The sequence below is a fragment of the Scomber japonicus genome, chromosome 12, assembly GCF_027409825.1.
Source record: "Scomber japonicus isolate fScoJap1 chromosome 12, fScoJap1.pri, whole genome shotgun sequence".
Lineage (NCBI taxonomy): Eukaryota > Metazoa > Chordata > Actinopteri > Scombriformes > Scombridae > Scomber > Scomber japonicus.
In genome coordinates this window covers 10,731,146-10,756,509 of record NC_070589.1, presented here as the reverse complement: position 1 = coordinate 10,756,509, position 25,364 = coordinate 10,731,146, and the positions used below count along the sequence as shown (strand labels likewise).

The 25,364-nt window shown below is 39.3% G+C and overlaps 2 protein-coding genes across 3 annotated transcripts in view; one reads left to right on the top strand and one right to left on the bottom strand.

Annotated features, from left to right (window-relative positions):
• Positions 1–4,883, bottom strand: part of LOC128369353 (probable G-protein coupled receptor 158) — a 59,688-nt gene extending 54,805 nt beyond the window's left edge. Inside the window, exon 1 of the mRNA XM_053330379.1 lies at positions 3,988–4,883. Within this exon, the coding sequence (XP_053186354.1) occupies positions 3,988–4,850 (863 nt within the window). The 5' untranslated portion in view covers positions 4,851–4,883. The remainder of the gene's footprint in view (positions 1–3,987) is intronic.
• A 6,660-nt stretch (positions 4,884–11,543) lies between these two features.
• Positions 11,544–24,726, top strand: dis3l2 (DIS3 like 3'-5' exoribonuclease 2). Of its 2 annotated transcripts, none has more exons than XM_053330376.1 (21): positions 11,544–11,605; positions 12,275–13,074; positions 13,171–13,301; positions 13,576–13,629; positions 13,753–13,854; positions 14,278–14,461; positions 14,692–14,756; positions 15,055–15,284; positions 15,382–15,555; positions 15,829–15,908; positions 16,402–16,514; positions 16,712–16,819; positions 17,036–17,269; positions 17,801–17,880; positions 17,981–18,164; positions 18,607–18,693; positions 18,948–19,095; positions 19,411–19,541; positions 20,095–20,199; positions 20,633–20,737; positions 21,208–24,726. In XM_053330376.1, the coding sequence occupies exons 2-21, from the start codon at positions 12,300–12,302 to the stop codon at positions 21,307–21,309; spliced, it is 3,192 nt and encodes a 1,063-aa protein (XP_053186351.1). In that variant the 5' UTR covers positions 11,544–11,605; positions 12,275–12,299; the 3' UTR covers positions 21,310–24,726. The 2 variants fall into 2 exon arrangements, with proteins under 2 accessions (XP_053186351.1, XP_053186353.1); XM_053330378.1 differs by having other exon boundaries at positions 11,548–11,600.
• Positions 24,727–25,364: the final 638 nt, after the last annotated feature.

Below are 25,364 nucleotides of genomic sequence, written 5' to 3'. Positions count from 1 at the left end.
GTACTTGATACAGAATTAAACTTCAGTGAATAATTACGATCTGATTGAACTATGATTCAAAAGAAGAACAATAATGTTGTTCTGATAATTAGGGTTACATTTCCCATAAAGCCTCCTTTGCTTCCTAGCAGTGGATATTGTCGTGACTTATTGTGCCTCCTCTTTCAAGCATCCATGAAAGTCAATTTCTGCTAAGAAAGGAAAAAAGTACATGAAAAGTTATACATTGTTAAAAAGAATAAGACTGATTGTTAGTCAAAATTATTGAGTTGACTTAGTATCTCATAATTCAGTTATTTTTTCATCATGCATAACTTTTAATCTTTTTCTCATTTTCTTGGCATGAATGGACTTCCATCCATGTAACAGTTTCCAGCTGATTTTGTTTTCTTTCTGTGGCTCTACTAAACAGGATCTTGCAAATTTGTCATTAGTCATAAGTCCTTCACTTTTTCTCACTTGGAGCACCACCAACTAAACTCCAGACATTATTAGCTTCATCTGCTCTAGACAATATTTTCTAGCTGTTTTTTGTTCGTATAAAACCAGTGGTGCCTTATTCTCTAGTGATGGTGTCATGTACAGTATGTGTTAATGTGGTGTCTCAGCATTACTGTGGTGATGATTTACACATCCAAATTGTTACACACATATATATACGACTTTAAAAGTAGCTGCAAACCTGATAAGCATAAATAATCATAATGACCTTTAAGAGGAGCACTGAATGTAAACTAAACAGTGCCCTGCTGTGCTTCAAGGTGCTCCTCCTCCCTTCTTCCCAACCTCACGACTCCACTTCAAATTTGCAACCATAATTTACATTTTAATTAGGTTTACAGAAACTAATGGCCTCTCTTTGACTGAATTTTAAAGTTGGCCTGGAAGGACAGTAGGAGGGGCAGGGAGGAAGATGAGAAAGAAGTTGCTTTGAGGAAGAAGGAGGAAATGATGGTGGAACTGACTCCATCATCTACACTAGCTTATGCTTTTCTGTCCCAAACCAACCAACTTGTTATTTTTAGAAATGTCATCACAGGTATGAGATGAGTGGAAGAAACAGCAGAAAAGTTGGAGACTGCGACTCACATTACAAAAAAGTGGGTTGAGGAGGAAAACAGCATGCACCTGGTTGTGTGTTGACAGTCAATCTTTATACTCAATTAAACAGTGCATCTTCCTACATGACACCTTCTGATCTGTTTCCTCCTTACCTCACTTCTCCGTTTGCTCCCTCTGCTGACATTATCACTGTTGCTGCTGACACATTTCAAACTTGAAAATAGTAGTTTAACAAAACAATCTGATTTCAATTGTGGAGTTAGCTCAGCTGTAGCATTTTTATAACTTCAGGTTTTAACCCACCTGTTGCCCTCAGGTCAAATTTGTCCCATTTTAAAAATGACTTAATATCATAACTATGTATTTCTTTTCACATGGATGGGCCATTCTTTGTGAGTATAATCATCACTACTTTCATTGAATTGGGTGATGTGCACTTTATGCTCTATAAACAGTCAAACCCGGTCAACTTTCATGCAAGAGGACAACAGGTGATTATGTACTGTCATTCAAATATTTGAAATGGTTTAAAAACTATATAGTGACTAAACTTTGACATGTACCAGTCTTTGATAATCCATCAACATATTTTCCTCTGATCTTAAATTTTGTTAAAATAAGTCATAATTTCTACCTTTTGAAGGCTAAAATGAGGTATGATTTCATTTCAATGAGGCCTATTGACCGTAATTTCCAAAAATAAGTGTAACACCTGTGGTAATAATTTGGAATGAAGTTGGCTAAAAAGGTGTAACACAGAATTGGGTGATAATTTATACCTTATGCTTTATAAATACTCAAACCACTCAAAATTGGCCCCGGAGGACAAAAGTTGCAGGATCAACAAGAAGACAACAGGAAGGTTAAAAGTAAGCATGAAAACTCAAAGCAAAAACTAGTATTTGGAGTGTGATGTATAATTTTGACAAACTACTCGTTTCAAGGTTAACTTGCAGCATGCACTAAAAGTCCTGCAGGGGTTATGGATGAAATCTCAACAGTTGAGCATCTCCATTACAACTGAGCCAACTCAGCCACTAATGAAATGCATGCGATATGGCTGAAAGCTCTGGGAATAGATAGAGTGGAACGACATTTCAATGTACATCAGAAAAGCTGGCTCAGACAAAAAATACAAAAAGTATTTGAAAGGCACTTTTCTGGCAATATCCACTATTTCCACCATCAAAACATCAGCCAATAACAATATTTCTCATGCTCCAAACACAGTGTGTCCTCTGGATAAATGCAAATTGACAAATGGAATTGAGAAATGGTTGGGAATGAATGGGAATGAGTCAACATATCCTTTTCTTTGTCTAAATTTCACAAATCACTGTCACTTGTTGCCTGAGCTTGAATAGTTGACAGATGAGTTGTGAACTGATTCATTTTCATTATCAGACACCTATGAGGTGACTGACACAAACAGAGCTGCCATTTCTCTCAACTAAAACATCATCATGGTATATGGATAGTTTTATATACTGTAGAATACCTGCAGCATTTATATAACATGCCAGATATTAGATAAGTCATTTTTTGGAGATGATTAGAACATTCCAGAAACAAACTGTCACTATACTGCATAAGAGACACACTTTTACACTTTTTTAAAATTAAAATTAATTGTGTGTGGGAGAGCACTATGCAAGCTGTGGTAACTCTGCAGTCATCTTGTCATACCCGGATGCCATGCAGCAGAATCTGTACACTTCCCAAAAATGTCCACATCAGTTTCTGGTCACGTCATGAGCACCATGAGTGACTGTCCCTGGAGCAGGTAGTGATGCAGCACTTTGCTCAGGGACACATCGTCAAGAGTGAGACGCTTGCCAATTTGAGACCCAATTCGCAAGCATGACACAGTGCTGCCTATAAACCACTGAGAAATGTTCATTTGTTGCTCCAAATCAAATGTCATCCCCATTCACACCATTGCAGTTGAGACAGCTAACATTTTGCTGGAGGTGTAAGAGGTTGTGTATGTGTTGTTGATGCTGTGATTGAATTTTGGCTCCAAAAGTTAATAATAACTCTATATAGCACACAAGGACAAAGTAACCAATATCAAAAACCAACTCTCTGTTTTTCAGGTTTTCTTGAGGATTTATAAGCTATCTGATATCGTAATTGACGTCTTGTTGTGTAATACAGCTCAACCGATGTAAGGATTAAGTGCACCTGAAATTTGGAGTGGCTTCATATTGCAGTTGTTCATCTTTCATTGTTTATTCATGATTTAATTGATCTTTTTGACACCCTTGAACTGAAGCCTTGAAATATGATATACTTGGGTTTTTTTTATGCACCTAACTACTATACACACGCACACACACACACACACACACACACACACATACACACACACACACACACACACACAAAGCCAGCATGTATAGATCCCTTCACACTTTGTATTGCCTACAGTGCTCATTAGATTTTATAGGCTGCAGAAAAGATGCACAGCTGTGCTTTGACAGGCAAGCATATTAAATGAAAAAGGTTTACCTGTCTCTGTGAAGCTTTTACACCATCTGTTTCTTGCATCAAGGCTCGAGTTAAGCAAGATCCATATTTACATTAAGCTTCATTGTACATTATTGTCAATCAAATGTGGGCTCCTTAAGTGTGGCTGACTGGTAATGACTCTAAAGTGGTTTTAATGTCTGCAATTCATTGGTTGATTGACTTTGCCTCTCGTAGGAAAGTTTTTTGTAATTTGTATTCCTAACAATGGAATATCATACTTTTAGTAGGTACATATCATAAATCAGGCTTATGTGCAACAGTATAAAACCTATTTATGTTGTGAGCACCACAAAAGCTCTCAAAAAGCAAACACTGATCTCTCAAACAGCATATTTTGCTTCTATGTCTTATTTTTCCTCTCTGTGCCTCTCTTTCACACATCACTCCTCTCACCTGAACTCAGGGGCAGAGTTGCTCTTCAGTCCATAGAAGCCAGCAGACAAGGTGAGCAGCCAATAGGGCACAAACGCCCCATGTTCACACTCCAGGTAGGGCGCCGACCACTTGATCTGGTTTTTGTCCAGAATGTAACTTTCAGTCTTGGTGCCCAGTGCGTCCGGGACTCTTCTGTGCACGTGTGGTCTCCTCCCGTCCCTGAACTCATTAAACCACTCGGACTCCGGGGTCCTGCTGTTCAGGTGACGGTGCGCAGAGCTGGACAGGTCCCTCAGCACCACCTCCTCCTTCTCGGTTCTCGTCGCCTGGAGAAAGACGTGGGGGCCCGGCGTCGGCGCGTCCATGTGGAAGGTCACCACAGCCCTGTGGATTTTGGGGTCCCCCTCGAGGATGCTCTGAACCAGCGCGTGGTACCAGTGGATGTCCCTCCGTAGGGTTTGCTCCCTAGACCTGTTGGCCTGCATGATCATATTCAGGAAGTTTGTGGCGTGCGCTACAGTGTCCAGGATGCTGTGGAGGGAATAATGGGATGCGACGTGCAGGCCGCCCCGCAGACTGCTCAGCTCGTACCTCCGGGAGCAGTTGACCTGCCTCAACGCCGAAGAGTCGCCGGTGTGCAGGAAAGCCGTGACCACCCTCGGCAGGTCCTCCTCAATTTTGTGCGCTACCACCGTGCGCTCGGTGGATGGTACGGAGTAATAGGTCGGGTGATGGTGTAGCTCCTTGTTGATGTTTTGGGTGCTGAAGACCTGAGGATTCTTCTCGTCTTTGTCATTATCCGACCACTCAACGTATCCGTAGTTTGATCCCAAAACGAGCCCCGTTTGCAGGAGCAGCGGGACGACCAGCAGAGCCATCATTCCTTTTCACAGGCGCAGAGAAGAAACCGTGGGCACTTGGCAAAGTGTGGCGAGCATAACCAAAGCCGCTCTCTTTCTTCTGCTGCTTTACAGGATTAGAGACACTTTGAGGTGCACTCACCAGAGGATGTCCTGAATTTCATACTGAAGATCACACTGAAAACGATGAAGGCATCCGAGCATCTTTTTGTACGCGCCAGGGAGAAGACAGACTTTCCCTCTCTTCCTCCGTTTTTACAATATCAAACAGCCACGCAGACACAACCCCAAAGCCCCCTAACTCTCTCTCTCACACACACAATAAAAAAACCAACAGTGATTCCTTATCAATCCGCTATCCAGTCATATGAACCGACGTTATTACCGAACACTCAGCTCTCTTGTTACTCCTCCTTGGAGAAATCCATGTGAGAAGAGTAGGATGACGAAGAACGGGGCAAATTGTTCTTGAAGTTCCGTCCCTCCCAATAAAATCCTAATAGGCCACCTGAAGTGTCGCCCACTACTGTGTGTGGATGTTTCGTGCTGCCTGTCTGGCAAAGGTGGGCGGAGCATGGGAACGACAGGAGCTGTCCGGTGCTGAAAGTAGCGCCTGTAGGAAGATAAGCGAGGCAGGTGGTGTTGGTGGTGGTGATGAAGAGCTGTCAGTGATGAGGATGAAGGAGCATCCTGGCAATGAGATTGAATCTAAAATTAGAACAGAATAGCAAAAGACCAACAAGAGACAATAGCAGCGTCTGTGTGTGTGTGTGTATGTGACACTACATACGTTTCGGTGTATACTTGTGGATAAAATGTATTGACACGTTACCCACATGCTATTGTTTGTCATCTCCCTCCAAAATATCCACTCAGAAATATCTTTTTGTTCCTTCAGTTAGATGTTTGAACTTCACTGTGCAGAATGATTTATGTGGAGAGTTTGACACTAGAAGGCTGTTTCACATTCATCTGTGTCCACCTTAAATCTGGAATCAAAGTCTTGTACTTACAGAATGATTTATGACCTCACAAGTAGTTTGAAGTAGAAATGCACCAAGACAGATACTGATATGAGATGTGAGTCCAATACTGACTCAAATAGCTGAATCAGGAATTGGTGACAATGAGCCGATCTTTTGAGTGAGTATCTTTTTTTAATAAACAACAATTCAGTAAATTTTGTTTTACAAAGTTAGGAAAGACATGTTCAAGTCAAGCCTGATGTTGCCTTATACATAAAAGAATGATGTTGGTCTCTTCCACACAGTGAGACATGCAGCTTATTAATTAGATATTGGAACGATACTCGGTATCAGTCTATACCCGAAGCCCACATATCACTATTGGTATTGAGGCTGACAAAGTAGACATCTGAACTTCATTTGTCTTGGTAACAGAATGCAACTTATGAAAGTGTGATCTAGAAACCCAAAACCTTCCTTACACAAACACTGAGAATTGACTTTTTCAGTCAAATATATGAAACATATTGTGCCAGGCAATTACACTTTTTAAACATTGCAGATTTCAGGTATTTCAATGAGGGAAAGGAATAGAAATAATTTTAAGAATTTGTAATGAGGTCTTTTTTGCGAAAAAACCATGTCATAAACACAGTATCATTCATACAGAGTGCATGTGACAAGATAGTCGGCTCAGAATCCTCAGACTGGAGGGATGAATCTGGGTGGGATAAGTGAAAAGCAGCTCTTGATCTTCCCTCATTACCACCATTGAGGTGCCTTTGAGCAAGGCCCATTGCCCTAAACTGCTCCAGTGGAGCTGCCCAGTAACCAGCAGATCAGATTGTAGTGCTACTGGACAGCTTCCAGGTTTGAATGTGGTAACTGTGTGAAAGTGGTCAGGACATTCCAGCAAAAGAGAAGCTTCCTCTCAATGAAACTTCCCCGGATAACTGTGGTTAAAAGAGTATTTTTATATTTATGTCTTCATTTTTTAAGCCTGAGGAGCATCTTGTTGTCAAACTGTTGTCACAGTTGTCAAAATTAAAGCTGCAGAGGATGAGATATATTTAAACTGAGATATATTGTGCCTGCCATCACTTCATAGTCAAGGACACTCTGACATGTGAAAAAAGGAGCCTTAGAGCAAACCACCAGCCCTGCAATTTATGGACAACCAGCTCTTCCTCCTGGGCCACGGTAGCTTTCTATGGTTACTTGAAATACACAGAAAACATAATACAATTGTGTTTCACAGGTTAAGCATCACTGACCATGATGAGTGAACTTGATGTGAAAAATTTGGGAATTGCACCTTTAATATGCTGCTATAACAGCCTGGTGGAGTGGGCACTGATAAGCGGTGCGATGGCTAAGGTGTTTGATGGGGTTTCTTCACACCAGAAGTGGAAATCAGTTTTTTTATGACTTCACTTTGCATACAGGGATATGGTCATGTTGAAAAGAGGGAAAAACCATTCCAAAACTGTTAGAAGTGCCATTTTCTTTACTTTAAATTATAATTGTATAATGTAGTATCAAACATTTCCTTAATTGTAACTAAGAAGCCAAGTCCAACAATGAAAACCATCTCTATACCAAAAGTACTCAAAGTTACTGCCTATGTACAGAGAGTAGAACAAATTAGAAAAGAAGAATGCGTATGGAGAAGAGAACAACAAAAGACACACATGTAGTAAATAATACTATTAGACCCAAATGGACATAGGAAACACTGATGTCTGTTGGTAAGTATCTCATTTCAAAACCATGGTCTGATATTTCTGCTTTCAGAAGTTTCACTATGCAAAGTTTCTCATGTTCACATCACACATGTATAAGCTGCTGGACTATGATTGACCATTTGTGATGTCAAAGGATCCTGTTCGTATGCACATGTCTCGAAATCAAGCAAACTTCCCCCCTTCGGTAGCTGGATCTGAAAACAGGCTTCCAGTGTCAAATCCTGCACATGCTTCATTCTGCACAGTGAAGCATCCAACTCAAGTAACAGTAAGTAAAGTAGAGGATGACTTTAAATAGCCCTGTGAAGCCTGGCCCAAACATTAAAAACAAGCCCCCACACATAAAACTATGTAGACAGGGGTGTCCACATACTTCTGGCCATATAGTGCATATAGTGTAAATGTTGCATGCAAAGACACAGTTAAACCGACTAAATGAAAACTGGGAATTAGATTTGTGTACATGTAGACAAGACAGATTCAGAGAGATGGACTTTCAGGTGCCTCTCTTACTCTTTTAAAAAACAAAACATGAAAAACATGTAAGCAAGGTTTGTGTTGTTCTGCGTGACCACGTCTGTCTTGGTCTACTCTGACACTCTCCAGGGCTTGTCAGAAGTCAGCCCCAGACTGTAAATGGGCGTTGCAGAATTCAGCTCGCCCGGGGTGAGTCGCAGGCCGTTGCCATGGCAGTGGAAGGTGACGACTGCAGAGATCTCCCCATGCTGCCCGCTGTTCACTGCAGCCAGTAATGAAGAAGGTAACCTGTCTGGCCCTACAGCATCTGCAACTAGACCTGTATAACTCTCACATACATTCACACACACACACACACACACACACACACACACACACACACACACAACTTATCCACCTCGTATTTGGACCTCCCATTGCATGTCTGCAGCCTCCAGGCTCCATCAAAAAAAGGTGTGTGTGTGTACGTGTGAGAGGGTGAAATAGGCGGAGGAAAAGAGAAAGCAGCAGAGAGGAAGCATCAGAGGGAAAGAGACGAGAGACTGTACGAAGTGACTGCTCCTGCCCCCTCTGTTTCATCTTCTTTTACAAGCTGCACTGCCTCCCCTGGCCTGATGAATATTTGATAGTCATTTGCTGCTTCATCTGCATGCTTTACAACTTGGGTCCGTAAGGCCGCAACAGCGATAAAGGCTGCTGCACCAGCCGTTCTTTCACCCACACTCTCTGTTCCCCCAGAGGTTCCTTTCGATTTCCTCAGAAGAGACCAAAAGAAGGATAAAAAAAAGGGTATTTCCTCTGGTGTTCTTTTTTTTCTCACATACAGGGGTCTGCTGTGCTACCATGCAGTGACCTGCATTTGAATTACAAAAAAGTAAAGTTGGGAGGTGCTTTTATTTGAGAGGGTGACCAGGGCTCAGTTGATGTTTTACTTCAGAAAAGTTTACAATGTTGTGCTTTGAATGGAAAATTAAACACTAACTTGAAATGCACTAGAAAATAAATCCCACTTTATACATTTCTATATTAATATATTTATGCCTCATCCCAAAAACAAACAAATCATTGAAAACTTTGAGAGGCTTAAAAAAACTAATTATTTTTAGTTGTCAGCCTTCTATATTGTAATCATATAGGCTTAAAACACATATTGGTGTGCTTCTGATATTAAAGGCTTTCGACAACAGCTCCCTATTTGTACCAATATAGAAGCTGTGAACAACATCAAAGCTCTATAAGGGTGAGAAATATTTTTTTTTACACCTCATGCTGTACAGCTGCTATAAGTAGAAAGAATGTTAGAGTTCAAAACTTGGTTTGTGCTGAGTTTGATGGGATAGTTTACATAGTATACTGTTTTGTAGACAGTGTTGTGTTAGTGTGGTAATATGTAATTCAAGCTCTGTTGCTCACAAGAACAAATTCTGAGTCAAATCGATCATTTTTGTGGTGGTGTAGATTAGAAACGAGCCACTATGATTCAAACAAGGGAAAAAGAAGTAATGATCCCCTCATCCCTTTAACTTATGCACCTTCCTTACCCCAACACAATCCATCACACCGTTAATGGCCAGTGGCATGACTGCTACATCGATTGCCGCTGCCTTATGAAGATGATACAGGCTGGTGAAAATGGCTCATTTCTCAAGATAAAGTCAAGCAGAGGAAGGACAGTTTGTCAACCAAACCTAAGATGCTGGTACAACAATTTCATCCACAAGTATTAATACAAGGATCCCAGTGAATGGTGTGTGTATGTGTGTGTGTGTGTGTGTGTGTGTGTGTGTGTGTGTGTGTGTAGTGCTGCAGTATTTTGCAAATTCTTGGCAATACAAATTGTGGTTCTTTAGCTAAGGATGTGTTTCACCATTAATCAAAGTAAAATGTAAAGGGGTTACATCCTGGAAAGGTTGCCAATTGGTCACTGGGAAAACACAAATAGACAGATACACTGAAATTCACTTTCTGTGTCTCATTTTGCTGTTATTGTGTCCTTCCTCCTGCTGCAGCATGAAAACCTCACGCTGCCTCAATACACTGACTAAATGTGTATAATGTGAGTTCTAATATGCTTATGCTTGTGTCTGATAGTGTAACAGGAGGCGAGATTTTAATTAATTCATACAATTAATCCAATTATAGCACTATCATATCGTCTCTGTTTGACAAACAATACAGCACAGGTGGATTTTAATTAAAGAACAGATGCTTCCAAAGGCAGTTTGACGCTTTTGTGATTTCAAAGTCTCATAAAACATTAGGAATATGTGCACTGTGATGGTGAACAGTATGTACAGTATAAAGTAGCTGGCAGAGGAGTTTCAGAGGTGTTTTAATTCAGCCTTTACAGACTCTAGTTGTTGTGCATTTAATGGAATATATGGCAGTTATGAGCTACATACTACGTGCTTCTTAATCATGCAAAGCTCTTAAATTGCCTTATCACATACAACCACTACTTTAGGCATCTGTGAATGTGTGTGTGTGTGTGTGTGTGTGTGTGTGTGTGTGTGTGTGTGTGTGTATAAGGGTGTTGTGACTCTGTCAAGGTGAGAAATGATAATTTCATCTATAAGAGCCCCACACCTACACTTAGCCTGGAGGAGTGGTGTATCTGTGTAGTTAGTGTGTGTGTGTGCGCAAGCGCGTGTACATGTGTGTGTGTGTGTGTGCTTGGAGCCTTCATGACTTATCTTGTATGCAAGCAATGCAAGCGTCAACAGACAGGTGTGAAATCAGCTTGTCAGTAAAGAGAAAAGTCTTCAGCAAATAGGAAATAGCTAAGAAATACAGTATATTCATCCATTAAATTGTACATGCTGCCCACACACACACACACACACACACACACACACACACACACACACACACACACACACACACAGTCTGTATAAACAGGTTTACTTTCCCCTTCAATTTTTCATTAGCATGTTTGCACAACTGACACATACAGCATGTGAATGTCTCTGTACCATCAAACACATCAAATATTCAGTCTTTGCTGCTCTCTACAGGTTGTTTGTGGTTCCAGTCAGGTTTGCTTAGTGTGGTTTTATTGAAAAATCGGGGAGCTGCTTTAAAAACAATGAACACTGAAATAACAGCACCTTTTGAAACTTTACTGGGTTTCATTAGATGCAATATCTCACACAAAAAAATACATAAGCAGTCACTCACCTATTCAAAATCAATGGACCAATGTCACCTAATGACAATTCTTCAAGGCTTGATACTGTGATTTCCAACTTTGTGGAAAAGTCGACCTTATTTGCTGTTATTAAGGGTTAGGGTTTCTAAAATCGTTCTAAAAAAGTTTTCTTCCAGTGCCCCTAATGTGAACATTACCAATATAATTATATTACCACAGATGTTTTGACAATATAGACTGCAGACTGAATGATACACCTTCCAGGCTACACTGGGGGAGAGGGGGTGGGGGGTCTGTACGCTCGGGGCTGATACAGATATTTCCGACAACACAGAAAGGCAACACGAGCCTTTCATGACGACGGAGGAAGTGAATGTATGAGGTGGTTAGCTTTTTGCCCTGAACGACAGCTAAGTCACAACTTACACCGTAGTCAGTAAGGTATTGTTGTAAACATTTAAAGTTTGGCAGCCTGTCTGTCCATGTTCAAGTTGCTTATTTTGCTCGAGGTAGTGGTCTGACTAATCTCATCGTTAACGTTAAACCAACACCTGCAGTTGAAAGTAGCGGACGTTATTGCTAGTCTGGTAACGCTAACAGTTGCTAGTTGCTAATGTTAGCTAGGAAATGTTTTAAATGTCATTATTTGTTTACTGAGACGTTAAACCCGAAAACAGTAGAATGACACAGATGCATATTGGTCGTTTTCTCTCTTAATTATCATCCAGAAGAATGTCATAGAAGCTAATATTATTTAGGAAAGTTACCTAACATCACATGCATGCTTTGAATTGTGTTTGTTACGTTCAGCGGTTACATATACAGTCTATGGTTACATCAGTTTAAGTTATGTAAAACTACCTACTGTAATATATTACAGTCAGCTACGAAGTGAGGGGTGCCTGCCATATGCTCTGATTTAATGGTAGCTAATTAGATATTCTCATCTTATCTTTACTTAGAGTGATGATAGTTTTTAAAAAATAACATAATATAATGATAGTATGATTGATAATAAATCCCCAGCAAAGCCACCGAGGCTTAAAGTGCTCTTTGATGACTCATTCTTGAATTGTAGGTTAACACAATGTGTGCTTATTGCCTTTTCAGAGAGAGTATCTTCAAGGATTGCCACATGGATTCACCCCGGCAGTCTAAGAAGGGTAACCCGGGTAACAGAGAGCCAAAGCGTAGCCAGAATCAGTCTGGCACCCCTCCTCAGAAAGATGCCTATGCCAGACTTCTCAGTCAGCACCGCAGCACCAAGTTCAGTATGTATCTGGAACAATATGCAAAGGAGTCATCATTTCCAAGGGAAGGACCTGGTCCGAGCACAATGCTCAAGGCTCAGAGTGACAAGCTGAATATACCACAGCGAAAAAGGGACCAAGTGCCTAATGATTTCTCTGATTCAAGTGACTTTTCCCCCTCGTCCATGAAAAATAAAGGAGAGGACAGCTCACTGTCTTTGTACATGGAGAAACTAAGCAGTCGCAATGCGCAGCAGGACTGTGAAAGGAAGCTTGGTGTGGCTGACAGGCAGAGGCGGGGACAGAGAAGGGACACCACCACCAGCCAAGACGGAGACATCGAGTCAGGTGAGGAGCTCAGTTCTTTAAAACCAAATGACTCGAAGAAACACCAGAAGCAGCAGAAGAAAAACAAAGACGCCAACAGAGATGTCGCTTCTAAGGAAACAGACCCAGTCATTGTACAGTCCCCCCAGTCCCCAAACAAAGCCAGTACAAATAAACAGGAACAAGAGAAGATGAAGAAGTCAAAGAAAAAGTCTCCACCCAAGCATCCTGATGAGGAGAAGGGCAGAGATGGGATGTTAAAATATGGGGTTGATGCTCACGTGTCAAGGCCCAAGTCCCCTCATGGTAAAGACAAACTGCAACAATCCAGAGGTAATTTCGGTGTTAGTTTATGTTTCTGGTTCACTATGATCATGCATTTTCATACTTCTGGACATATGTTAAATCACTGACTAAAATTGTTTTCAGTTTCAAGTACAAATTCTCCTGCTGAAAAGAGTAGGAACAAAGGAGGCAGAGGATCAAAGAAGCAAGTGTTTGAATCCTACATGACCTTGGAGGAGGTTTCTCATGGCCTTAAAAGAGGAGAACTCATTCAGGTACAAGCCTTGAGTTACTAGTCCTGAGACAGTTGCAAAATCAGAACTGAGTATGGATGAAATTACACAAGGTGGTCAAATGATGTGGTCATACAAGTTGTATTGATGTTGCGTGCTAATTTGATTAAGTACAAACTGAAATAATGAAGGTTAGCAACTCAGCTTTAAAGCCATTTAGTTCCTGAGCAAAACACATGGTTCTGTAGCAGTTCTTGTTAAATCAGTAGAGGCCTGAGATGTGTGAATTTCTAAAGTCTGTGAATTTTCTCTTCAGGGACAGTTACGAATCAACCCCAAGAAGTATCATGAAGCTTTCATTCCATCTCCTGTAAGTCAGTGTAACTTGCTTTCAAGCATTTTTGTCCTGAGATCTGTAAACCTGCTGACATCCATCTTGAAATGTTTACATTGAAGCCACACCGGTAACAAGCGATCCCTTTTGCGTTTGCAGGACGACGCTCGGGATATATTTCTGGATGGGATTGTAGCTCGCAACAGATCACTGAATGGAGACATAGTAGTGGTGCAAGTCCTACCTCGGGAACAGTGGAAGGTAAACTGCTACCCACCTTTTTGAAGATCCACGTGTTTAACCTAGGCAGCAGCTTTTAAAAGTTTTATATATATATATATATATATATATATATATATATATATATATATATATATATATATATATATATATATATATATATATATATGTATATATATATATATATATATATATATATATATATATATATATATATATGTATATATATATATATATATATATATATATATATATATATATATATATATATATATATGTATATATATATATATATATATATATATATATGTGTATATATATATATATATATATATATATATATATATATATATATATATATATATATATATATATATATATATATATATATATATATATATATATTGTATCAGTAGGAAATATGTTTTTTTTTGGTCTGTCTAGGTTGTGAGGTCTGATACTGACTGTGAGGGTGCCAGTGAGCCAGACACCCAGAAAGACAATATGGTGAGAAAAGCACAGAAGAAGACAGAGCACCCTCCGAGGCCTGATGTGACTGTGGAAGACCGGTGTAGTGACCAGGACGAGCTCATCAGAAGAGTTCAGAATGTCAACCTCACTCACACAGGTAATCTGATGAAGTAGTGACCACAGCAGCCATTTCAAATCGTAACTAATATAGGAAACATGACAATAAATTATAATATGTTGCTCCTGGTATTGGGTATTGTTTAATATACTTGATGTTGTAGTGTTAATTTACTGTTTTGTAGCGTGTGTCAGTGTACAGAAGGTCTCCAAGAAGTGAAGTAGTGAAAATAAATAAAGTAAGTTTTTCCTCTCATCTGGTGGCACTAGGAGAACCTCTGGAAGAGCCATCAACTCCACCGTCCAATGGGGAAATAATCCAAAAGACCGCTAAAGTGAGCTTCCTACCCACATGATGTTGTGTATTTTCTTCGTCAGCCCTCCTGCTGCATTTTTCCACTATTCCCAGTTTAAAATAACACTAATGTAGGGTTTTCCTGCTCAATGTGAGACCACAGTGGGGGAAGGACAAAAAGATGCCACATGCCACATTAACTCTGGAGTTAAATTTTCTACCACATCCATTAAACACCTGATCCCCTCATCCTAACAAAGTCCTTTAAGTCGGTAGTGAAAAAAGATTTCAAATCATCACTATACCCCCCACCCCCATTTTCTCCCTCTGTCTACTAGGTGGTGTACATTGTTGAGAAGAAACACTCCAGAGCTGTGACTGGCTTTCTGAAATTTCTACCTGACAAGCCTTTCGCCATGTTCTCCCCTGTGGACCACCGCGTGCCACGGATTAACATTCCCCTGAGTGACTGCCCTGAAGACTTTACCTCCCGCCCAGGCGACTACACCAGCACCTTGTTCATCTGCCGCATCACCAACTGGGCAGCCGACAGCAACTTTGCAGAAGGGTGAGCGTTATCCAAACATGATACAGGGAACTATTTCAACAGTTTCACCATTCTCAAATTGGCTTGACAACAATCCTCCTCTAAACATTTCCATCAGTCAACTGGCTAAAACACTGGGTCAGGCTGGGGAAATCGAGCCAGAGACAGAGGGCATCCTGATAGAATACGACGTGGACTTTTCTGAGTTCCCAGAGGAGGTGTTGGACTGCTTGCCGAAGGTCCTGCCCTGGACCATCCCAGCTGAGGAGTTGAGCAAGAGGAGAGACCTGAGGTGGGACTTGTAGGATTATTCATGCTTATGCATCTTTTTTTCCTGACAGATATGCAGTTCATGTATAATCTTGAGGTGCTGTCAGCATGACATCATCTCTGGGGAGTGATATGAATTGTGTAGTCCCAGAGTGATAACATAGGACACTCATGACTATCTGATGCCTAAAGGTATTTTGAGTGTTCATCAGCCTTTTGATTATTGAATTATGTATGCTATATGAAGACTTATTTTAGGTCACATCTAACTCACAAAGTGTTGTGGTATTTTCAGGAAGGAGTGTATCTTCACAATCGACCCTGCTACTGCCAGAGATCTGGACGATGCCCTGTCCTGTAAACTGCTTCCAGATGGTAAGCTGCTCTCTGACTCCTGGCTAGAGAAGATAATGAATTCTGAATATAAACGCTTGATTAACGATTGATTGATTAGGATACGTCTTTTTTGTGTGTGTTAATTTCAGTTTTTGAAGGTGGGAGGTTAGACTGTCTTTAAGGGCTGAATGATTTTGAAAAATATATCTAATTTCAAGTGAGTTTTTTTGAGCAATACGGCAACTGAGATATGATTTGCGGTATTAGAGAGAATGATAATTTTTTAAGTTATTTTAATTTTCATTTAAATACATTAAAATGATTATGTTGTGATTTAAGTTTGAAAAATGTTCCCCCTCGGGGGTCTTGTGTTTTCATAATTGCTGAACAACAATATTTAAATGAAAAGGGTATTTTGACACATTTCTCCTTTTAATAAATTGCCTATGATTTAAGGATTGTAGTAGGCCATATTGCAGTTTTGATTAAAAATTCAATTAATTGCTTTATTTACTGTATATTTTTAATGCAGGTAACTTTGAGTTGGGAGTCCACATCGCTGATGTGAGTTTTTTTGTGGAGGAGGGCAACGCTCTGGATAGCATTGCCAGCCAGCGAGCAACAAGTGTGTACATGGTTCAGAAAGTGAGTGCTCTTCCACCAGTTTTGTCAATAACTGGCTCCTTCACATGATATCATTTGTGAAACTACTAATTGATTTGTTACATTATTCTACTTTTTAGGCAGTAGTCTGAGCTAATTTTCTGTGTGTTCTCTGTTGTAGCTTCATAATTTCAAATGTTCTTGCATTTTTAAGGTGTTTGTATTTTGTCACTGTCAAGGTGATTCCCATGTTGCCACGGCTGCTGTGTGAGGAGCTGTGCAGTCTGAACCCAATGGCCGACAGACTCACCTTCTCAGTCATTTGGAAAATCACACCAGAGGGAAAGGTACGTTCATACACCTGGAGCACCTGTTACAGCTGCACTCAAATAATAATGTATGTTCAAAGGTTAAGTAGAGTGAAGGGTCTGATGGGTAATTAATTGACCTGATTTTCCTCTTGATGCTCTTGTTGCCATAGTGATGTTATTCAGTGGGATTTTAGATGTATTTCTCTCCTCTTGATCCTCTTCACTGGTTCCACTTCACCTTCCAACCCCCAGATTCTGAGCGAGTGGTTCGGCCGCTCCGTGATTCGCTCCTGCGTGAAGTTGAGTTACGACCATGCTCAGAGCATGATTGAGGCCCCTGAGAAGATGTTCTCTGCTGAAGAGCTACCACCTGTGGACCCGAAGTACCCCATCGATGAGATTCACCAGGCCGTGCTCAATCTGCACTCCATTGCCAAGAACCTCAGGTCTCAGCGCTTCTCTGGAGGAGCTCTCAGACTAGACCAGGTTAGTCCTCATTCCTTTGCCTTGTTTGACTCTTTTATGCTTTCTATCCTACATTTTTCTTTTCTAAATCAAGCACAAAGGCTTGTGACAGCAAGATGTACATACACTCTTAATCTAACTTATGAAAGGTTTCAGTCACAGTCATAATTTTTGGGTTAGGAAAATGCATAAGTCTGCCCATATATAAGTCTGGAGAAATGAAAAAAACATTTGAATCTCACATACACTAGAGTAAAAGGGATAAATTCACATCTGTGACTGTTGGTGGATGCTAAACATGACACAGGAAACACTGTTTGTGAACATTTTTTAGAGATTTGGAAGATCAGTCTGGGTCTAAAGTTTCAACTTTCCAATCAGATTATTGTTGATTTAAAAAAAAAAAAAAAAAAAGAGTTAGAATGTTAGATTAGCTATCGGCCGTTAGAGATAGATACATAGATAACTGAAGCTGGCTAACCATCATATTTTAGCAACAAATGGAAACACGACCTGGAACTTTCTTTACATTTGCTGTTTTCTTTATTTCAGTTGAAACTGTCTTTCACCCTGGACAAAGAGACCATGATGCCTCAAGGCTGCTACGTGTATCAGTACAGAGACAGTAACAAGTTAGTATCAAACGTCAGATGTATTTCTGTGTCTATCCCATCTATTTCTCTTCCAAAATGCATATTTTGCACACTGTATAATTAATTCCTTGTCTTCTAGGTTGGTTGAGGAGTTCATGCTACTGGCTAACATCGCCACAGCCAACCACATTTACCGCAAATTCCCTGAGCTGGCCCTTCTCAGACGCCACCCTCCACCCAAGACCAAGATGGTGGATGAGCTGCAGGAACTGTGTGAACAGTTGGGCATTGACATCGATCTGTCCTCTGCAGGAGCGTTGCATGTCAGTACTCGTATTACAGATGTAGCACAGTGTTTAATCTCTCTTGTCTTTTAGCACACTAGTTCCGAATCAGTATAGTTTAAGGTGCCAAGTTTGAGTAAGCTCTTCTAAACTTAGAGATTTTCCTCAAGTAATCAATCAAAAATTGCAGCATTACACGTTTTCTCATTTCTTTTTTATTTGACACAGTTTTAGAAAGATTAAGCATTTCCTTTCATAAAAGGAAATATGGAAATGTGGCGCTGATAACCAGATTTTAATTAACTTGATTGTTGTAAAAGTGGGTATTTCCGTCTCTCTTAATCATCACAAAGGTTCCAAACTTCAAGTAATTATTGAAGATTTTCAGTCTGTTGATTTTACTGAATGTGATATAAAAGAAAAACACAGTAAGTGAGAAGTAAGTAAGTGACATTTCTTTTTTCTCTCCCCAAACATGCAGAAGAGTCTCAATACCACTATTGGTAATGATGAGTACTCCACTGCCAGAAAAGAAGTCCTCACCCACATGTGCTCCAGACCCATGCAGGTAAGAGCTCACTATGTTTCTCTCTTGAAGCCTTTGAGGAATGAGTAGAACTACAAAATGAAATATGACTAATAGTTTTTGCCATGAAAGGAAATTATGAGAAATGCAAAATGGATTGTTTACAGAATATATAATACTTTAGCATGACACTTTTTCAATATAATGAAATAATGAAATAATGATGGGAATGAAATGGTTACTTTTATACATAGGATCAGCTTGTGTATTTAATGTGTATTCTTGGTATTTCCTAGATGGCGCTATACTTCTGCACAGGTGTACTAAAGGATGCGCAGTTATTTAAACACTATGCTCTCAACGTTCCTCTCTACACTCACTTTACATCACCCATCAGACGCTACGCTGACATCATTGTGCACCGGCTGCTGGCCTATTCACTGAGTATGTACCTTCACAACAAAAACCCTCTCACTGACACAAAAACTAACGCATACATTTGAACAAATAACAGATGGTCTTTTGTTTTGAACACTGCTTAGCTGTTTTTCAGGATGTGTCAGTTTGATGTGAAAAGGACTGCACACAAAAAAAAAACAAAGCATCCCCAGATCTCACACTGTTAATGAGTTGTTTGTCTTTTACTAATGTGTCTGCACTTCCTGCCTCTGTCTGATTCTGTTGGGTGTCTGCGTCAGTGTAATTATTTGTGAATGATATATTTTTTTCACTCTTTGTCCATTAAATGTTTGTTTGCAGATTGTGGATCTAAGTTAGGGCTGTCAACGCAACAAGTCCAAAAACAGGCATCACACTGTAATGACAAGAAGACTGTGTCCAAAAGAGTCCAGGAGCTCAGCAGTGACCTGTTCTTCGGAGTGTTTGTCAAGGTGGGTGCTACGTTTCATTGCTGTCCTGTTAAAACCATCCATTATCCAACAGATAAACCATTATCTCCAATATATGAAGACAAGCAGTCCTGTTATCGGCTTTGTGATAATGCATTTTTTTCAGATTACCCGATAGTGTATACAGGGTTAATAAGTAAGTCATAGTATTCTGAAGTCAAAAAGGGACACATTTTCATTTTCACTGGATGACTTCATTGTCTGTTAAAGCTGTAAACAAATAGATATTTCTTTTTTGATGCAGTGATCATGAGTGAATCAAATAAGCAGGTACAAATATTAAAAAGAAATATCAGGACAACTGAATAAAATACAAAAATAAAGTACAAAAGCAAATTAGATGTAAGGCAATATTTAACATTTTCACTGACTTGAACACTGATTTAGTCTTTTCACTATTATTACACAAAAAATGTATTTTACCTCCATAGTGGAATAATGTAAGCTAACTTCAGCTGGTCATGAAGTCAGAGCTTATTAAGTACATGTTGTCAGTATCCAGCACTGCTATAATTTCTTGGTCTGTGCTCAATAGGACTGTGGCCCTCTGGACTCTGAAGCCATGGTGATGGGGGTGCTGGATCAGTCCTTTGATGTGCTGGTTCTCCGATACGGAGTACAGAAACGCATCTACTGCAAGGTCAGCTGCAATACTTTCTATGCAGAGAACAGTTTCTGTCTTCACACACACATCTGTGCACCACACAGTATAATTATATAAGGGTTTAGCTTTCATCTGCAGTACACTCAATGTTTCCAAATATGTCTTTACATACATTATGTAATATAGTTTTATTTAATGTTGAATGTCAGTGTAATTATCAGTACATTACCCTTGATATTTCCTCTTATAATCTTAAAAAGTCTTATTGTCCTTTAATTGTTTTATTGCTTACTTATGCACACATATTTGGACAGAGTTTTTTACTGTATAGATGACTTTGCATTCGGTTTTGAAAAAGCTTCATCAAAAGAGAGAAAGGCCACAGAACAAAAAAACAGTCCAACAAGTGAACATCACAGTAGCAGCTCAAGTGACCCCTTCATTTGAAACCATTTGCTTTCACCTTCAGTCTATCGTGGGCCTGGACTCATTCCGCCACCATAAGGTAGGGAAGAAATCCGAGCTGACTCTAATCTGGACAGCAGAGAACCCAGAAACAGGCCCAACAGAGCAGGTGAGAACCACTGAACCCAATGAAAGTGCTTTTTTTATTGTCTGTCCTGTCAGTAGGTAGTGAAAATGTACTGAATATAAATAATTTAAAAAAGGTTAAAGTTTCATAGCTTTTATGTCATTCTTCACTAAGTGATTAAGAATTTGAAATTTATTAGAGGAAACTTGATCACTGGTAGTAATGTATGACAATAATATGTGCTAGTTATGAGCAACAGAGAATGTCAACCTACTCTTAATTTTAGTTCATAATTATCTCAGATGTTGTGGTCCTTATGGAGCCTTTTCCAATGCATTATTGTTGATTTGAGATCAATCTCAAAATGAATAGCAGCATATAGGTTCAATAAACAGGAGAAAACAAGATTACTGACTTGTTCTTTGAAGGATCACATCGTCTATCTGTAGTTATCTTGAATCTTTGACTCAACAGTTTGACAAAAGGTTGTTCATTTGTTGATTCCTCCACAGGTCATTACCATCTTCACATTAGTGGAGGTGCAGCTCAAAGCGGATAGTGCGCCCATGAAATACAGTGCAATGCTCAAGAGACCTGAAGAGAATGGATCATAAGCAATGACATGTGCTCCTGAGCGCACACAAGCTTGTATGGAAGATTGGAATTGCACATTTTCTTTTTAGATTGATAAAACTAAACACTGGGCTGTGCCATATGACCATAATCTCTTATCCTTTACGTTCATTTGATAGGTAGTTCACTTAAAGTAAAATATAACCAGTAAACAAAACATTCCTCAAAGTTTAAATGATATTACATGAAAATAACCAAAGTGCCATAAACAAAATCGATATTTGGCACATTTGGTCTTTGCAGATGTAAGTTGCAATACCAGCCGTTACTCCTTCCGTCTTCATGATTCTTTGCTGTTTGGTGTGTTGCGGGTAAAAAACATTTGCAATGTCTGAGTCTGGGATTTGTTTTGAGCACTTGACTACTTGGCTAGTAAAAAAAGTCCATGTCAGACATTTCATACCCAAACCACATCCAACAGAAGTAGAACCCTTCATTTTGTCTTGGCTGGTCAGAGTCCTCCTACTGTTTGGAATAGCCCCGTCCTGTGTCACAGCCACTCTCAATTTCTCACAAAGCGTCATCCAAATTGACAATTGAGTATTGTTGTATGGTGTTATTTGCAACACAACAAAATAAACAATAGAGCAGTATTTAAGATGATACATGTTTTTCTAAAGTTGTACGATAGATATTGTCATATCGCACAGCCCTCACTAGACTTTTAAATTGTTACATAGTTTAGAAGTAGTATTATTGTGGTAAGCATGGAAATCACTCATCAGGTCGGAGACAGATTTCAATTAAAATTCCCACTGATTTGTAGGCCCAGCCCAATGGTCGTTCACGTTTTAGACCATTTACTGCAAATCACATAAACACACCTGCTAATCTATCACCTTTACAAGGTCTCTGCAAGTTTGCTTTCTTGTAAAATGGCTGATAAAAGTGGGTGGTGATCTAAAACACATGATTTATAGTAAGTGGTTTGAAACATCTAAATATTGATCTGTACATTTAAAGGTGTTTAAGAGTAGCCCTAACCCAACCTAGCTTGTAATTCCACTTTGTACCTAAAGATAGTGAGATAGTGAGTCACTGTGGTGTCCAGTCTGCCCTCAGTCTGACATGGGTGGAGACTGTTTACAGTGAATCTTTGCTATGGTGGCAGTTGACAGGTGTTATTTGAATAAACTGACCATATTTTGAATCTAAATGGTAACCTGTTTGCCTGGAGGGAAAAACTAATAAAGTGACATAATAACGGTCCTAAATCAAACATAACAACAGCTTTTAGCCTGGCTCAAAATCTCCACTAGCGCTACTTCTTCATCCTCCTGTGTTAAGCTGAGGGCAGGCAGGACACTTCGGTGACTCACTATCGCCTCTTAAGGTACAAAGTGGTATTACAAGCCAGGATGTGCCAATGCTATTCTTACATAGGGCACAACAATGAACTCACTAATGGGCAGACTTTTGGGCAATTTTTATGTAGTTCAGTGTGGATTTCAAATTGAATTTTGGCCCAGATCTGACAAAGTGAAAGAACCAAAGCAGCAATGGGTTTTATTTTGCTGTTGATTTATTGACCTATTTAGGTCAGTTTTGATGTGATATAATTGTTGTACACAGTCTAATGTGTGAAAACTGAATTTGTAACTGTTTTCAGTTAAATATCTGATTATAGATTGAAAGGCTTATACTTGTGTTTGCAAGGCAATACTACTGGATTTTACTTTATTTGGCCATCTTTGGCTTGCTATTGTTGAAATAGAATTAGTTTTGACCACAGGAAAGCTACAGAGGTCAAACCATGAAAATGTAGCTAGTAGTACTAGTAGTCTTTCATTTTAGTCGTGTGCCAACGCTGGAGAGAGGTCTGGCTGAAGCCATTAACTTTCTGCTATATGGGGAAAATAACTTCTCTGCCTTGTTTGTATTTCTTTACAATTTTCTTTTGCGGCGACCGTGTTTTTGCATAATACCATCACCTTACTTTGGTGGAAAATTTGCTTAAAATAGCTAAATCCCCGCAAAAAAAAATGCCACATAAAACAGTAAAAGACTTTTACTGCTTTAAAGAAAAGGCAACTTCTTGGTGCCCTAGAAGTGAAGCCTGCTGATACTTCACCTCTGGAGGAGCTCACTGGACTCATTAAAACCAGATGATTTAATAGCTGTATGTAGCTCTAGCAGAATGTTATCAAACAACTATTTACATCGTATGCAGATATGCCTTGTACGATCCAAATCTTTGTCAAAACTTGCCATCTCCAGCACGTCGTTTGCTAGCTCGTACTATTGTTGTTTCACATAGCAACAGTAACATGCTGACAGCCGAAGGGGAGGAGAATTTGAACTGAAGTAGTTGACCTATGGCAGGCTTAGTCTACATCCTGTGAGTCAGACTACAAAAAACTTTTATTACATCAGATTTACAGACTTATAGCATAATTTGCTTAGAAATAAACAGTAACCACATGTCAACCACTACTTTTTATAGTGTAGTATGTATGTATTTATAGTGTTTTAGTCAGTGTGCCTGATGTGTTGGACCTTCATCTCACAGTCATGAAGTACAGCTCACAGGACTTGTCATTTGATTAAATTCCCGTCAGGATCTAATTGAACTAATCTATAGTTTTGGTCTAAACTGAGGTACATTTTCTGTAATTGTGTAAATCAGACCAAAGCTGAATAATTTATTAACTCCATGTTGTTTTTAGTACAAGAAATGGGAATAACTTGAATGTGTTGCTGCTAAAATTAGTTGGTGGCCTTTTATTTTTTTCTGTTCCTTTTTTTCTCGTCTTTCATTAGACTTGGTTTGTGCACACATACATATGTTATGGACCTCAATATCAACTGTGAATTTCAGCCTTAATGTAATCTAGTTAACAAAAGACTAAATTTAGTTGAACATTTTTTAAAAGACCTCCCCATTGCTTTAACCAAGTCAGTGTGCCTCTTCAGTTCTCATTCACCACGACTTCATGAACAGTGCCATGTGATGATATACAGTTAGCTGCTATGTCTTCTTATTTTGGATATCAAATCCATTTTTTTGGGATGATTTTTAGAAGAAAAAATGTTTTATTTTTTTAAAGACCACCAGCTAATGCTTTTAAGTTGTTTTATTTTTCATGGACTGACAGTTTGACATGAGCTTTAAATGTACATTAAAACACAGTGGATACCATCGCTACTAAATAACTGTACTGACTTATTATGTGATTAGATTAAAGAAAAAGAAAACGGACATCTCAGATTTAAGAACCTGTACATCTTGTTAAATGAAAAGAAATACAGAAATATGACCCCTGTGTTTCTTTTGCACTGTTTGATTGTCACATGTAACTTTGGTTCTGGTCAGCATTCAAAGTGCATTTGTTCTCTGCTACTACCATACTGAGCAATATACAGCTGTTTTTTGTCTCTGAATAAATAAAAACATACATTGAAATCCATTGAAATACTGTCTCTTTTTCCCCCCCTGAGCACTGGTTTTGGTGGTGATGATGACAGGGTTGAAGATGAGGAAGGGAACAGAAGCTCTGTTTAAACAGGAGTTACTGAGTAATTGCTGGTTACGGCTTCTTGTTAACAACAAATTAATTAAATTGCAGCACTGCCCTCCTCTGTTTAGTTTATACAACAAATAAACAGATAATCTCTGTGCTCTTTATCACCAGGGAGTGTATTAATCAATCATAAACCCACCCAGCATATTACAGATAGGTGGAGCGTTATGTCACAGTTTATACTTTACTGTTTATTTAACCTCAACTTTATACACTATAGGTACTGTAAAACCACACCCTTTAATAATGGAAATGCAATTTTTGAAATATACATCTCCGGTCGAGATTTTTTACTTAGATCTCACATCAGGGTCGACTGAAATAACTCATCTCCAGTCAGCTCAGACGTGGTAGATTTGTTTAACAGTAAAGATTGTATAGCTAGATGTGTTTTCAAGTTGCCATATGTACATTTAGTAGCACAAATCCTGCGTGTCACAGTGGTAGATATGTTATAGCTGAACAGGTGGAGGCAAATGCCAGTTCTTGTGCTTTCTAAGATCAGACTGAGGGCT

What these genes read in the sequence shown, in the direction of transcription:
- dis3l2 (XM_053330376.1), top strand. Translation starts at nt 12,300, where the DNA reads ATGGATTCACCCCGGCAGTCTAAGAAGGGTAACCCGGGTAACAGAGAG. An exon ending in TGTCAACCTCACTCACACAG is followed by an intron (nt 14,462 to 14,691) that starts GTAATCTGATGA and finishes TGGTGGCACTAG; the next exon opens with GAGAACCTCTGGAAGAGCCA. An exon ending in TCTTCGGAGTGTTTGTCAAG is followed by an intron (nt 19,542 to 20,094) that starts GTGGGTGCTACG and finishes TGTGCTCAATAG; the next exon opens with GACTGTGGCCCTCTGGACTC.